Source organism: Protomyctophum parallelum, assembly GCF_964188405.1.
Source record: "Protomyctophum parallelum genome assembly, chromosome: 23".
Lineage (NCBI taxonomy): Eukaryota > Metazoa > Chordata > Actinopteri > Myctophiformes > Myctophidae > Protomyctophum > Protomyctophum parallelum.
Window position 1 is genome coordinate 29,536,015 of NC_139715.1, and position 15,906 is coordinate 29,551,920.

The 15,906-nt window shown below is 47.2% G+C and overlaps 1 protein-coding gene across 1 annotated transcript; it reads left to right on the plus strand.

The window, feature by feature from the left end:
* Positions 1-5,350: 5,350 nt before the first annotated feature.
* Positions 5,351-15,450, plus strand: LOC310854000 (uncharacterized protein; the record flags this gene model as incomplete). Its single annotated transcript, XM_083758474.1, has 12 exons — positions 5,351-5,408; positions 7,176-7,231; positions 9,057-9,138; positions 9,500-9,572; positions 9,703-9,798; positions 9,981-10,188; positions 10,822-12,246; positions 12,409-12,491; positions 13,390-13,500; positions 13,816-13,915; positions 14,838-14,995; positions 15,071-15,450. Exons 1-12 carry the CDS (start codon positions 5,382-5,384, stop codon positions 15,448-15,450), a joined length of 2,799 nt encoding a protein of 932 aa, XP_083614600.1. The 5' UTR covers positions 5,351-5,381.
* Positions 15,451-15,906: the final 456 nt, after the last annotated feature.

The window sequence follows — 15,906 nt, forward strand, 5'->3', positions numbered from 1 at the left end:
TTATTGTTCACTGATGTCAGCTACAGCACGTTTTCAACACCAGCACCAGCACACATGCATGCACGCGCACACACACGCACACACACACACACACACACACACACACACACACACACACACACAAACAAACATGTTTAAATTACTCCTAAACATTTCGCCAAACATCACACTCTCCTATCCTCCATGGTATGCCCAGAAGGGCACTTTTTCTAGTTAATTTCTGCATCTCTTAGGGCCCATTTAACCATATAATGCATTTGGATGGCAAAAATGGCAGATCTGCAAGTTCAGTGTCCTGTGTCTTGAATGAGATGTGCTGTGAGTTTGCATATCTGCTATTTTCCAGCATAGGACCGTTGCACAGTGAAGTATAAACAAGCTGCATATCCCATAGGGATATACTGTATACTCCAGATAAAAGATTAAAAAAAAGAATAGGATATAGGCCTAAATATAAACTATATATAAACAATAGGCTATACTATAGGCAGCATAGTGCCTATAGTATAGCTAGATACCCACAGGGTTTTTTTCTTTAAGAAATTGTTGAAATATTGGGCCTTAGATTTAAAATTACCAGGCATCTTCATATCATGTATAGCCTATTGATTGATTGATGGATTGAAATATTTTGCAGTTTGCAGAATTACAGTATACAATTCAGGCACAACTCAATACAAAGACTGTTAACTGTGAGTGGACGACCCAATAAAGCATTACACTTATGTGGGAATTGAGGTGAATGGTGCACCTACTGCACCATCCATGTGATCTATAGTCACATGACCAACAGGAAGTACAAAACCATTGTTCCTCCTGGTAGAGAGCCATTTTGACTCTGCTGCAGGACCTGGTGTTTCCTTCTCACAGAGTGAAGCATGGTAGGCCAAAGCCGTTTGTTGCGGCTAATACTGCTAAATGGCAGTTGTTTGGTAGAGCACGCACATGCCACGTTTGGCCATTGTTTTAGTCTGTATCACTATTGTTTTATTTGACCTTATTTAAATGTATTTATTTGTTTATTCCAGTCTTCAAATGACTTCTCCAATACACTGTGAAGTGACGTGATCTGCTGCTGTGCTTAAAGACATTGAGAGACTGGTAAAACAGTATATATATATATTCTATGCACTGCATGCATTTTGTGTTAGTAGTTAAATGCAACTCTTTAAAAATCACCTGCTTCACAGCCATGCAACACTCCCTGGTCCAGCTGCCGGCCACTGGTACCACCCGGACAGACGGCACTCCAGAACACATGAGGGAGGCATGGTCTGCAGGTTGACCGGGAGTGGTTTGTCCAGAGGAACGTCCTCCTCCTTGCCAAAGTCCACGTAGAGGACAGTGGCCTTCTTCTGGTCGGAGGACACCGACAGGACAACACCCTCTGTACCAATTCCCATCCATGGAGAACTGGACGGTGCACACCTCACCTAGGCTGGGGGTGTAGGAGGTCAGTGGCGTGCACAGACATTTAGAGGGGCAGGTGCTCAAGTGAAAAAAGGGCACCTTGTGCAGCGCATTTTGGTGCTTTAGCTATTGAAAAATAGCAGATCTACAAGCTCATAGCGCGCCACCGAGTGGCGCGCTACGAGCTTGTAGGTCTGCTATTTACTGGCATAGAAACATAGCTTTAGATTGTGGGGGCCTAAATAATATAGTAGAAGCGTTTTTTATCAAGATTTGATCAATGTCACCATGTTCCACACTACAAATTAAGAAAGAAAAGATATATATATATATATTTTTATATATTTTTTTAAAAGAGCACATTGCCAAAAAGGGCAGGGGTGCTCTAGCACCCCCTAGTGTATCTGTGCACGCCACTGGGTGTAGGAGGTGGTGGGGGGCTCGTTGCTGGTGGTCTGCTGCGGCGCTGTGGCGATGCTCTTCATGTTCTCCGACACCTGGTGGTCCTGGGGGAGCACCAAGAACCATGCTGGGGCTGCTGAACTCTGCCACCATGCCCTTCATTTCTGTTCCTTTGGCGACGCCGGGGGCTTTCAGGTCCTTCAGGTATAGATTCGCTGAGGGGAGGTGCTTCGCTGGGGGGGGGGGGGGGTGGCGTCATCACCGACACTCCGCTGTGGCTGCAGAGGCGCATCTCTCTCCCCCATCGCTGATGAACACATGTCTGTGTGCTGGCCAGTCTTGTGTCTGACAGTGGATGGAGCAGAAAGCCTTCGTACAGCGGAAGTTCCCTCGCTTACTGCAATAGTTGCACAATACGTTCCCAGTCACATCTGGGAGTGATGAATGATGATCATTGGTCACTGAATTTGCACCACCTGTTCCTCCCAGAGAGGCCGGGGTGGTGCTGGGCTTCCTCAGAGGCAGGTTGGGACCGACCACCGTGGGACCGTTCATGGTTTCAAAACTTTCAATCATGGGGGGGGTCCCTGGGGGTCCCCGAACCTTGAGACCCCCAAAGACGCCCTCGGGGGGGCATTAGTGGTGGTGACCGTGCTGCTGGACGGGCTCTACTTCTGTAGCTGGAGGCATGCTCCGACGTCGGCGTTTTGTGGTTCGGGGGCGAGGTCAGTTCTGGGAGGAGGAGGAGGAGGAGTCTCGGCCCGTGACTTGCTCTGGGCAGCAGAGGACAGCTGGGAGGAGGCTGGAGACCCCCCACTGGGCTGGGGGATGACGGGGCCTCCCAGTGCACCCTGGGAGGACAGCCCCGCATCACTGACATCACCCCCAGGCCCTTTCTGAAACCAGTCCCTTGACTTGAAGTGCTCTCGGGAGGTTCCCTCGTCAGGAAGTGCCCCTCCAGCTGAATCAAGTTCCCTTGATTAGGGTGCTGGGTTTTAAAAACTGTTTGGAGATACACCCAGAGAGCGAGGACAGGCTGGCCAGAGGAGTCATCTCCTGCACGGTGACGGCGATGGCCTTGGCCGTGCGGACCATGGTGGTCTGGTAGTCCACAAAGTGGTAGTCCTCCATCTGGCTGATGGCCAACAGTGAATTGAACAATGTGGACCCTTCAGCAGCACATGGTCCCAGACAGGGTGCAGTCCGTTCCATTTAAATGTGAAGCTCCGCCCACTGGTTCCGGTCTGTGTCTATCAGGCCGACACCCTGGGTGCGTTCCGCTCTGTGGAGACGAACGACAGTTTTAGAATAAAAACTCTTTAATATCACTCTTCTCTTATAGCTGTGAGGCTGTTGATGTCCCCCATGCCCTTGTCCTTACATTGATTGCACTGTTCACTGCAAATCAAAGTAGGTTTTATTGTAAAGTTCTTTTAATAATTATTTGAATAGTGTTTGTGTACTAATAGGGCTGGCACTAATATGTTTTATGTTTCCTTAAAGGGACCAGTCCAGCCACTGTTTTCCACTGTTGTTTTATTCTTTTGTTTTGTTTATTTGAGTTGATTTGGGCATTTTAGGCATTATTTGGTTACGTTCTTACTGGCTTGTTTTAATTGTTTCTCTCTATTTATGTTACAGAGTAACCTTGTTAAAAGGCTGGGTCCGCCTGCTGCACACGGCACTTTTCTCTTCTGTTGGGACTGCACTGTGGGACATTTGGGTTTGATTGGTGTGTATTTGTTAACCCCCTGCACTGTGGGACATTTGGGTTTGATTGGTGTGTATATTTGTTAACCCCCTGCACTGTGGGACATTTGGGTTTGATTGTTGTGTATTTGTTAACCCCCTGCACTGTGGGACATTTGGGTTTGATTGTTGTGTATTTGTTAACCCCCTGCACTGTGGGACATTTGGGTTTGATTGGTGTGTATTTGTTAACCCCCTGCACTGTGGGACATTTGGGTTTGATTGGTGTGTATTTGTTAACCCCCTGCACTGCATGTTTTGATTTTATTGTTGCTTGATTTGAGTTAGTTTGGTGCTATAGGCCTGTCCCCTTTTCTTCCCTAGTTTGAGTTTATTTCATTGTGTGCACGGGCCGACCCGCCCTTCCCTAAAGAGTTAATTGTTTTGTTTTTGTTTTCTCTCTCTTTTTTGTTTGTTTTTTTCTTTGTTTTGTCATATTTATTTTATCTTTCTATAGCTATTTTGAATATTAAAAGGGCTGGCACTATAAGCTGAGGCTTCTGCCAAACACTCCCTTTTGGTCAAAAAAGAAAACCCTGAATACATTGTATAAGGTGTGTGTATTTTAAATGACCAATAAACTTGAACTTGACCTCTAATTACCAACCTGTCAACCTTTATTATCTTATCTTGCCTATTGATGTTATTGCCCTAAACGTTTTATATATATATATATATATACTGTAGTTAATTGAAATACACAAATGCCTCTTGTCAATCGTTCCTGTTAAAGGGGAAGTTCGTCAGTTATTAGGATTTCACACTAGGGGTTCCTCCTGCCCCCCTCATTAAGCGGGAGGTGGCGTATCAGGCTCTTTACCAGTTAATACACTAGTTTCCTCTGTAGGAAAAATCCCAACAATATATAGGCTTTTGCTAATATAACCGTGACATTAAATATACTGTATACAGTAGCCTATACATGCAGCAGCATATTTTTGCAAAAAATACAAAATGAAAATGTGACTCAAAAGATGTTGGATGGGAAATAAAAAATACACCATTTATCAAATGTATATGTTTACATAAATATCTAATATTACATAGATATCTGTTGAAATGTAGGCCTATTGTTATAAGAGTTGAAAAGATAAATAGATAAATAATAGGATATAGGCCTAAATATAAACTATACAACGGTACGTAGCTACTTGTTGTCGAGGCATACTGCCTCGACAGCTGCATGCTGCGAGTTTCAGAGATGATTAAAATGCATATTCTGTAATGGTAATCACAAATCCAAGAACTGTACTGAACTGACTGTTGAAGGAGTCAACACGCTAAATATCACAACTGAAGTTGTGGACATTGAAGTGATGCACATCAGCGTCGGAGAGGAACAGGCACTGTTTCAGTTACGGTATTTAAATGGGGCCCAAGTAGCAACTAAGTTGCAGTAATTATATTATACTTGATGATATATTTGATATAGGCTATTTGGTTCCAAACTATAATTTAGCTGGGGACCCCCTGGAACTCCCTCAAGGACCCCTGGGGGTCCCCGGACCCCACTTTGGGAACCACTGGGATATGCGATCTCTCTCTCTCTCTCTCTCTCTCTCCTCTCTCTCTCTCTCTCTCTCTCTCTCTCTCTCTCTCCCCCCCTCCTCCCCACCAATGAAATGCAGGGAAAGCTTGAACGACGCAATCAGCGTGTGATCTGATTGGTCGGCTCGCGGGCTCAGCGCTTCCGGGTTGTGAAAACAAAACAAGTAAAGTTTTAGTAATTTATTTTACTGTCTGGTTGTTTTAGTTTTAAACGTATTAGTCTCAAACGTATCAAAAAGCTCTTGACGGTAGCTTTACAACTGTGGTGAAGAATGAGAGGAAATGTCAAACACAAGAAGGTGAGAATGTTTTATTATTATTATTATGACATTATCAGAGTTTTAAGAGTTTTACCGTAAATCCTCAAATACATTCCTTCCTTCGATAAAAATCCGCCCCTTATTAATTACCGGTGGTGGCGTTGCATTTAGCAAATAAAAACCTCCTTGTTCTTTTATTAGCCGGTTATTCTTTTATGGGTTTTTTTTTTTTTTTTTCTGTTACCTTCCTGCTGATCTGGCTGGCTGTCACGCAGTGTCCAGATGCTCTTAGATTTTACGATATAAATTGGGGTCAATGCCATTTCCATTAACTAGACCAATATTCATGTCAAACTGGCCGTCCTTGAGTTGAGAATCACTGGTCTCTGGAATATATTTTCTAATGGGGGTCCTCGGGCTAATTAATGTCGATTTGTGGGTCCTTGACATTTAACCACTCTGTTTTACGGAACGAACGCTAAGCTTTTATTGAAGGAATAATTTAACTCTTGAGTTTTTGATTGATTGAAATATTTATTAACAGTTTGTAGAATTTACAGTACATTTTAAGCACAAACTCAATACAAAGACTGTCAACTGTGAGTGGACGACCCAATTAAGCATTACACTTGTTTACAACAGGGTCCACATTGTTCAATTCAGCAAGAGTTAAAGATCTACAAGGGTCCATTTGGTTACCTGCTTTCCCATCATTTAGCTGGGGATCCCCTGGGGGTCCCCGGACCACTGGTTGAGAAGCACTGTGATGAAGAGAATGTCATACTTTATCTGCCGACTAGTATTAAAATGTTATTGTCTCTTAAGTTGTATGTCCAATCAATAGTATTTGTATTTAGTTCATAAAGTTTACATAACTATAACATAAATGCATTTGAAATTAAATAAAAAAAATACTTTTCAGGATTCCATTTAAGAAAATGGCAAAAATAAATAAATAAATCAGGATTTCATTTCAAATATAGAAAATGGCTACAAGCTCAACGCGTAGCAGTGAGACAGGTTTTGAGCTTGTAGATTGGCTATTTTTGCAATGTGGCCCTCTGGAATGAGTGTGGAACTATAGTGGCCCTCTGGAGTGAGTGTGGAACTATAGTGGCCCTCTGGAGTGAGTGTGGAACTATAGTGGCCCTCTGGAGTGAGTGTGGAACTATAGTGGCCCTCTGGAGTGAGTGTGGAACTATAGTGGCCCTCTGGAGTGAGTGTTGAACTATAGTGGCCCTCTGGAGTGAGTGTTGAACTATAGTGGCCCTCTGGAGTGAGTGTGGAACTATAGTGGCCCTCTGGAGTGAGTGTGGAACTATAGTGGCCCTCTGGAGTGAGTGTGGAACTATAGTGGCCCTCTGGAGTGAGTGTGGAACTATAGTGGCCCTCTGGAGTGAGTGTTGAACTATAGTGGCCCTCTGGAGTGAGTGTGGACCTACTGGGCCACTACAAGCTTGTAGCGTGCCACCGAGTGCCGCGCTACGAGCTTGTATGTCTGCTATTTTTGATAAATCTTGAAAATGTGCCTCAAATCTTTGAATATATATTATTACAGAGTGAACATTTTAACTCAAATCTTTGCTTCTGGGGGGGTCCCTGCATGGAACAACATATTTTCAGATGGTGGGCGAGGCATATTACATATAGTTTTTGGGGTCATTGACATGAAATATTGAGCACCACTGATATAGAATTAGAAACATAATGTTTTTCAGAAAACTGTCAGGATTTAGAAGACATTCTTTTTTTATTTCGACGTCTGGTCTAAATGGGTTAATATGTGTGCTGCATTGTGATTGACAGGTGGTGTCATCAGGGAGGTTGACTGGAGGGGGGAGGGTCCAGCCAATCAGGAGACGGTGAGTTCATGTCATGACATCACTTTCGTTCTCTACGTTTACATTATGACCGTTATGTTTCCCTCCATAAAAGGACCACTTCACCACTTTTCAACCTATCTTCATCATTATAATTGGCGCTCACTAATGTTCATGATGGAATACCTCCATTTGGTTCTGCTCTGTCTCAATTTAATTCCATTCAAATGAGCTTTATTGGCATGACAAAACATATGTTTACATTGCCAAAGCAAGTGTCACAATTCAATAACAAAACTGTTGAAAATGGGTAAAGTATATACAGTCGGAGGAGGTACAGCATTGTGTAAACATAAAGTATATACAGTTGGAGGTACAGCATTGTGTAAACATAAAGTATATACAGTTGGAGGTACAGCATTGTGTAAAGATAAAGTATATACAGTTGGAGGTACAGCATTGTGTAAACATAAAGTATATGCAGTTGGAGGTACAGCATTGTGTAAACATAAAGTATATACAGTTGGAGGTACAGCATTGTGTAAACATAAAGTATATACAGTCGGAGGAGGTACAGCATTGTGTAAACATAAAGTATATGCAGTTGGAGGTACAGCATTGTGTAAACATAAAGTATATGCAGTTGGAGGTAGAGCATTGTGTAAACATAAAGTATATACAGTTGGAGGAGGTACAGCATTGTGTAAACATAAAGTATGGAGGAGGTAGACAGCTATGTCACATTGAATCGTTATATTCATGTTATTTATGACGGTAAAAAGCTTTTTTGAAACAAATAGCTGCAATATATATATTTCTTTTTCTGCAGTCACTTTGGGACAAATGGCGGCTTTTTTTCTCAGGACTATTTAAATTGTATACAAAACAGAAAAACTCTGTCTCATAGGAGGGCTGTGGGCTGTTCAGAAAAAGAAAAACATTCCAGAAATGTTTCATCTCAATACATATTGATATTTATCACTTGTCATCGACTAAATATAATACGATTTTAGTCGACTAATTCTACAGGACAAATCTTTAGTCGACTAAAATGTATTTTGGCGGGCCTTGATGGCGTCGTAATGACTGTTTTTACATTTGCTGAAAATAGCCGATCTACAAGCTCACAACGTGTCGCAGTGTAGATTGTAGATCAGCTATTTTCACCATGCAACCAAGTGTAAAATGACTTATACTGGATATCTTGTCCACTAGTCCCACTCCCTTCCTAACACTTTAGTCTAGTTTTTATTTGTTGACAAAATTGTCAATTATATTTAGTCTTAGTTTTAGTCATCGTAGCTTAGTTTTCATCTAGTTTCCATTTAGTTTTCGACGTCGGTGGAAAAGATTAGTCGACGGACATTTTTCGTCTTAGTTTTAAAGTCGACGAAGTCAACAATGCTTGTGCGCAAGGCGCAAGTTGTCACCTGGTTCGGGAACTGCCCATAGATCCGAAGTCCCGTTAGTCCGAACATGCACTGCTCCCGTGCTTGCGGTTAGGTTTAGGTTTGCTCCTGTGCTTGCGGTTAGATTTAGGTTAGGGTTAGAGATAGGGATAGTAATTTCGGAACAATGAACCTTCTGACTAATGACACGGCACCGGAGAGTTAGTGTTCTCATTACTAAGTAAGTAGTGTTAGTAATATAGATATTCCACTGTTACGTTCTTAGCTTACGCATGTTTCATGATAACTACTATTAGGTATGTGATGTATTGCCATGCTTTTTGTTCTTGCGTATTGTATGTCACTCTGGATTAAGAGCGTCTGCTAAATGCCTACGTTGTAAATTGTAGTGTGTTTGTACTCTCAGGCTGACCGGGGGTCAGACTAGTAACTAGTAACTAGCGTGTTTGTACTTTCAGGCTGACCGGGGGTCAGACTTCAAAGACGCTGCTGTGTACTGACCCCACCTACTCTCTTTACTCCACGGACTCTGAGGACCAGGTAATGAGGCACGCACACACGCACGCACATACACACACACACACACACACACACACACACACACACACGCACGCACGTGTACACACACACACATACACACAAGTTCACAGGTACAGGATGCCATCGCCTCCTCCATATATGGTCGACTAGTGACAATTATCACAGATACTGACCAGCATGTTGCCAATAAGAAACCTGTCTCACCCATCTGATGTCACCTATAGAAACCTGTCTCACCCATCTGATGTCACCTATAGAAACCTGTCTCACCCATCTCTTCCCAGGTAGCTGTCTCCTATAGAAACCTGTCTCACCCATCTGATGTCACCTATATAAACCTGTCTCACCCATCTCTCCCCAGGTAGCTGCCATCCACAAGGGTCTGGATGGATGTGCTGCCTTGCTCAGCGGCATCATGCAGGCAGAGAGGGAAGGTATGCCTGGCGTCCTGTGCACAAAACAAACACACACACACACACACACACACACTTGTAATGGATTGTTGAACCGTGTGTGCGTGCATGCATGCGTGTTGTGTGCGTGCGCGTGTGCATGTGTGCGTAGAGGTGAAGTCTAGTGTTTCCAGACCAGTCAGTTCATCAGTGAAGAGACGAGACGCAGACGGCAAGAAGACCTGCGACAAACCGCCTAAAAAAACAGGTGTGTGTGTGTGTGTGTGTGTGTGTGTCTTTGTCTATTTCTGTGTGTCTTTGTCTATTTCTCGGAGAACAGCTTGTGATCACTTGTTCACAAGTAAAGAAAATAAATGAATAAACAAAATAAAAAGCAAAATGTAAAATAAATAACATGATTTAAAAATGAAGGTATACATCCTCCCTCAGTTCCACCTCCAGTTCAGAAGAGAATCCTGTCCTGGCAGTCCGTTCCGGTGTCCTCCAAGTCCGTTCCGGTATCCTCCAAGTCCATTCCGGTATCCTCCAAGTCCATTCCGGTGTCCTCCGAGTCCGGTCCAGGTCTGACCGCCAGCAGCCAGTCAGCTCCTACGGCTGGTCCAGGATCAGCTCGTACAGCCAGCCTGTGGTGGGAAAAGTACGTTCTTCACTTTAAAACACAATCAGCGCCGGGATTTCTTTCTAAATAAGAGCTCGGTGTGCCGGGCAGATATGGCATGCTTTTACTCTGAAAGCCCCCCCTCCCCTTCCGTTCCGTACAAAAACCGGGAGGCATAATGTTGCTTGCTTACCTTACGATGATTACGATAAAGTCTCTCTAGAAGTGTTAATATTCCAAACGAGAGGCTTGTTGAAGTCAGAAATTAAGACAGAAGTTTGCCCGGCTGGTCAGAACCATGGAGAGCTCCCTAGATTAGGAGCTACGAGGCATTCTTTCTGAGCGGTAAACCAAGGACTATTTAACCCATTTTGGTCAGGAACCCCTTTTTCAAGCATTATGTTATACTTTAGCTATTGAAAAATAGCAGATCTACAAGCTCATTGCTTGTAGATCTGCTATTTATGAAAAATCATGAAAATGTGCCTCAAATCTTTGAATATATATATTCTTTCAGAGCAAACGTTTTTAACTCAAATCTTTGCTTCTGGGAGGTCCCTGGAACAACACATTTTCAGATGGTTGTCGGCGGCCAATTACATAAAATGTCTGGGGTCACCACTGGCACTGATACAGAAAAAAGCTTACTTTGATTCATCCATCTTATCTCAGAACAGAGCTCCAGTCCGCTACCTCGGAACCCGGGCCGGAGGTTCCCTTCAACCGTCGTCTGACCTCCTCCACACCGACTCCGAGCCCTGAGGAACCCCCTGCTCCATCCACGACCACCATGGACTCCACGGCAGGCCAGAGACCAGCCCCCATGGCTGGGGCCCCCACACCAGGCCAACGACCAGCCCCCATGGCTGGGGCCCCCACACCAGGCCAACGACCAGCCCAGAGACCAGCCCCCATGGCTGGGGCCCCCACACCAGGCCAACGACCAGCCCAGAGACCAGCCTCCATGGCTGGGGCCCCCACACCAGGCCAGCCAGCCCAGCCACCAGCCCCCATGGCTGGGGCCCCCACACCAGGCCAACGACCAGCCCCCATGGCTGGGGCCCCCACACCAGGCCAACGACCAGCCCAGAGACCAGCCCCCATGGCTGGGGCCCCCACACCAGGCCAACGACCAGCCCAGAGACCAGCCTCCATGGCTGGGGCCCCCACACCAGGCCAACCAGCCCAGCCACCAACCCCCATGGCTGGGGCCCCCACACCAGGCCAGCCAGCCCAGCCACCAGCCCCCATGGCTGGGGCCCCCACACCAGGCCAACCTGCCCCCATGGCTGGGGCCCCCACACCAGGCCAACCGGCCCAGAGACCAGCCCCCATGGCTGGGGCCCCCACACCAGGCCAACCGGCCCAGAGACCAGCCCCCATGGCTGGGGCCCCCACACCAGGCCAGCCGGCCCAGAGACCACCCCCCATGGCTGGGGCCCCCACACCAGGTCAGCCAGCCAAGGAGAGCCGGCCGGGCTGTACCCAGGACTCAGGCCCCTGGCCTGGGGACAGACGTGGCCCCTGTGGAGAGGAAGAGGAGAGCGTGCCGGTCAGAGATGTCAGTGGTGTGGACAGCGCTGGATCCTCCACACACTCTCACTCACACACACACCTCCCAGACACACACCTCCCAGATACACACCTCCCAGACACACACGCACACCTCCCAGACGCACACACACACCTCCCAGACGCACACCTCCCAGACACACACCTCCCAGACACACACCTCCCAGACACACACGCACACCTCCCAGACGCACACCTCCCAGACACACACCTCCCAGACACACACGCACACCTCCCAGACGCACACGCACACCTCCCAGACGCACACCTCCCAGACACACACCTCCCAGACACACACGCACACCTCCCAGACACACACGCACACCTCCCAGACACACATGCACACCTCCCAGACACACACGCACACCTCCCAGACGCACACACACACCTCCCAGACACACATGCACACACACACCTCCCAGACACACACCTCCCAGACTCACACATGGTGGATAGCCACGACGTACAGGCTCAGATAGCGCTGCAGCTACTGCCAGAACGCAGCCAGAATGCACTGCTACGCAGGTACGTGTGTGTGTGTGTGTGTGTGTGTGTGTGTGTGTGTGTGCGCGCACGTGCGTGCGTGCGTGCGAATGTGAAGAAAAAGGCCACACTGCTCATAAACACGATGCAAGTGATATTTTAACGGCAAACAAGCAATTGTGTTTGTGCGTGTGCGTGTGTCAGGCGAGTGAGGATCCTGAACCAACAGCTGCAGGAGAGAGAGAGGGCTGAGAGAGAGAGCAGACAGAATCAGTGTGACTCTGAAGGTAAGACGTGTGTGTGTGTGTGCGCGTGTGGCCGTGCATGTGCATGCGTGAGAGAGAGTGTCTGTATTAAGGCCTACCCATACTCTAGTACTAAAACTACAACATGACGTCACTGAGCCGCGGTGGTAAGAGACTCACCGCTCACCCCAAACACATCTCTCTGTTTTTACTAAAACTACAACATGACGTCACTGAGCCGCGGTGGTAAGAGACTCACCGCTCACCCCAAACACATCTCTCTGTTTTTACTAAAACTATAATATGACGTCACTGAGCCGCGGTGGTAAGAGACTCACCGCTCACCCCAAACACATCTCTCTGTTTTTACTAAAACTACAACATGACGTCACTGAGCCGCGGTGGTAAGAGACTCACCGCTCACCCCAAACACATCTCTCTGTTTTTACTAAAACTACAACATGACGTCACTGAGCCGCGGTGGTAAGAGACTCACCTCTCACCCAAACACACCTTATCACCTAAAAATGTAAAAACTATGAATAGGCATTTATAGAGATCGCCTTCACTTTTGACCATAGCCCAGAGGAACCCTTTATGACCAGGGTCATTAACACATTAACACTACTGCCACCAGCTGGCAGAGTCAGGTTAGGGCTGGCCTCTCCTTCTGCAAATCTGCACCATACTCCGTGCTGTTTCATATCCCTGTTTACGGCTCAGAAAGAATGCCTCAAATTAAACGTGTTGAGAATCACTGCTAGAGCCGTACAAAATCTTCTCTTATGGGGGTCCCTGGCATTATCTCTTCAAATGGGGGGTCTCCGCGAGGGGAGGTTAGTGTCAATGTGGGGGTCATTGACATGAAACGTTTCGGGGCACTCCCGCTCTAAGCTCTTCTCCCAGTAGTAAACATTTTATAACTATGGTATTCTCCCAGCATGCACTCTGCAGGCGGAGCTACGGAAGGGGGCGGAGCTACGGCAGGCCCTGAGGGAAACACAGAGCCGCCTGAGAGACGCCGTGGCGGAGAACGTTCGCATCCAGACAGGTAACCAGCAGAGTTGTTTTCCTCGACTAAAAACGAAGACGAAAAATTTCTTTGACTTTTTCACTGGCGAAAACTAAACGGAAACTACGTGAAAACTAAAGCTATGATGACTAAAACTAAGACTAAATATATCGACAAAATACAAACTAGACTAAAATGTTAGGAAGGGACTAGTGGACAATAGATACAGTATAAATCATTTTACACTTGGTTGCATGCTGAAAATAGCTGATCTACAAGCTCACAACTCGTCGCGTGAGCCAGTTGACTGTGTGTGTGTGTGCGTGTGTGTGTGTGTGTGTGTGTGTCCTACAGAACTGGACATCACTAGCAGCAGGTTGTTGAAGGTCCAACGACGGAACGCTGAACTGGAACTGCTGACTCAGCAGAGACACACAGTCCACCATCTCCACAGGTAGGGGGCGCTGGTCCTCACGCTCTCAACCATATAAGAAAGGCTAGATTACTCGCCCGTGCTGCCATCTTGCTCCAGTCCAGCTCGCTCGCTCATAACATTGTGTCTGTCTACTTTTATAAATAACCATGACTTCCAAACGGTTTGGTTTGTTATAAACGGCAGAGACGTCCGCATACTAGCAGATAAGCGTCCTGAATCATAGCCACGTTGACAACGTTTGTAATGAACCAACCCGTTTGTAAATCCGTCAAGATTTGAGTGACTTTTTGTTTTGTTTTTGCAATAGAAGATACTGTAGGCTACTGTAGCCCTACTAGCCCCTCAACAATCAAAAATGCATTTCAGGCCTATTCGGTTTCGACCCGAATAGGCAGAAAATATATCACCGAATAGCGTGTGCAATTAATGCATTCAAAAGAGCTGAATAAATGTTTTATGGACCCATAATTAGTGATTATTATTTAAGTTAAGTTTTGCCATAATCATTTCTTTTGCCATAAATCAGGTAGCTTTAAGGTACAGCCATGAAATGGAAACGGAAATGGTAGGAAAAAAGATATATAATATTAATCATATTCGGATATTCGGTATTCGGTTTCGGACAAGAATTTGTCTTTCGGTGCATCCCTACATATTTTATCATCACGTTATTGTAATAATCCCTCTCTCTCTGTCTCTGTCTCTCTCTGTGTCTTTCTCTGTCTCTCTCTCTCTCTCTCTCTCTCTCTCTCTCTCTCTCTCTCCCTCTCTCTCCTGCTCTCTGTCTCTCTCTCTATCTGTCTCTCTGTGTCTTTCTCTGTCTCTCTCTGTCTCTCTCTCTCTCTCTCTCTCTCTCTCTCTCTCTCTCTCTCTCTCCTGCTCTCTGTCTCTCTCTCTCTCTGCCTCTGTGTCTCTATGTCTCTCTCTCTCTCTCTCTTAGGACCCCTGATCCTCCATCAGTGACCACGACGGACGCGGCCCGCCCCCATCCTCTCACCAAGCGGGCTCTCGACCAATACGAGCGCTCGCAGCCCCCCGCGGCGCAGCCCCACCTCCACGCCGTCAGCCAATACCTGAACTCCCTGGGAGGAGGAGGAGGAGGAGGAGGGAGCGGCAAAGGCCCGCCCCCCTCTCTCTCCGACGCTCGCCCCCCCCGACGCCGGGGGGGAGGAAGCGAGGGTGGTGTTTGTGGAGAGAGTACGTTCGGGCCGTGGGAAGAAGTGTCCACGACACACGAGGACAAGGAAAACAAAATGGAAGCACCTCTGATCGCCGCGGCAACGACCACAGAGGCCCGTCGTCCCCCCCAGAGCTTGGACAGTGTCCTCCGACTCCTCCATCTGGACACGGGGCGGGGCCTATGCCATGACTCCTCCTCCTCCTCCCTGTCGCTGTGTGAGGTCATATCGGTGGCTTCAAACTGGAGCGCGTGTTCGTCGGGATCCACGTTTGACACCAGAGACGAGGTCCAGTTCCAGAACGGCCTGGCCGCGCTGGACGCCAGCATCGCTAGCCTGCAGAGGACCATCCAGTTGGACCTGCAGCATCGCTAGCCTGCAGAGGACCATCCAGTTGGACCTGCAGCCAGCATCGCTAGCCTGCAGAGGACCATCCAGTTGGACCTGCAGCATCGCTAGCCTGCAGAGGACCATCCAGTTGGACCTGCAGCCAGCATCGCTAGCCTGCAGAGGACCATCCAGTTGGACCTGCAGCATCGCTAGCCTGCAGAGGACCATCCAGTTGGACCTGCAGCATCGCTAGCCTGCAGAGGACCATCCAGTTGGACCTGCAGCCAGCATCGCTAGCCTGCAGAGGACCATCCAGTTGGACCTGCAGCCAGCATCGCTAGCCTGCAGAGGACCATCCAGTTGGACCTGCAGCCAGCGTCGCTAACCTGCAGAGGACTATCCAGACGGACCTGCAGCATCGCTAGCCTGCAGAGGATCATCCAGTTGGACCTGCAGCCAGCATCGCTAGCCTGCAGAGGACCATCCAGTTGGACCTGCAGC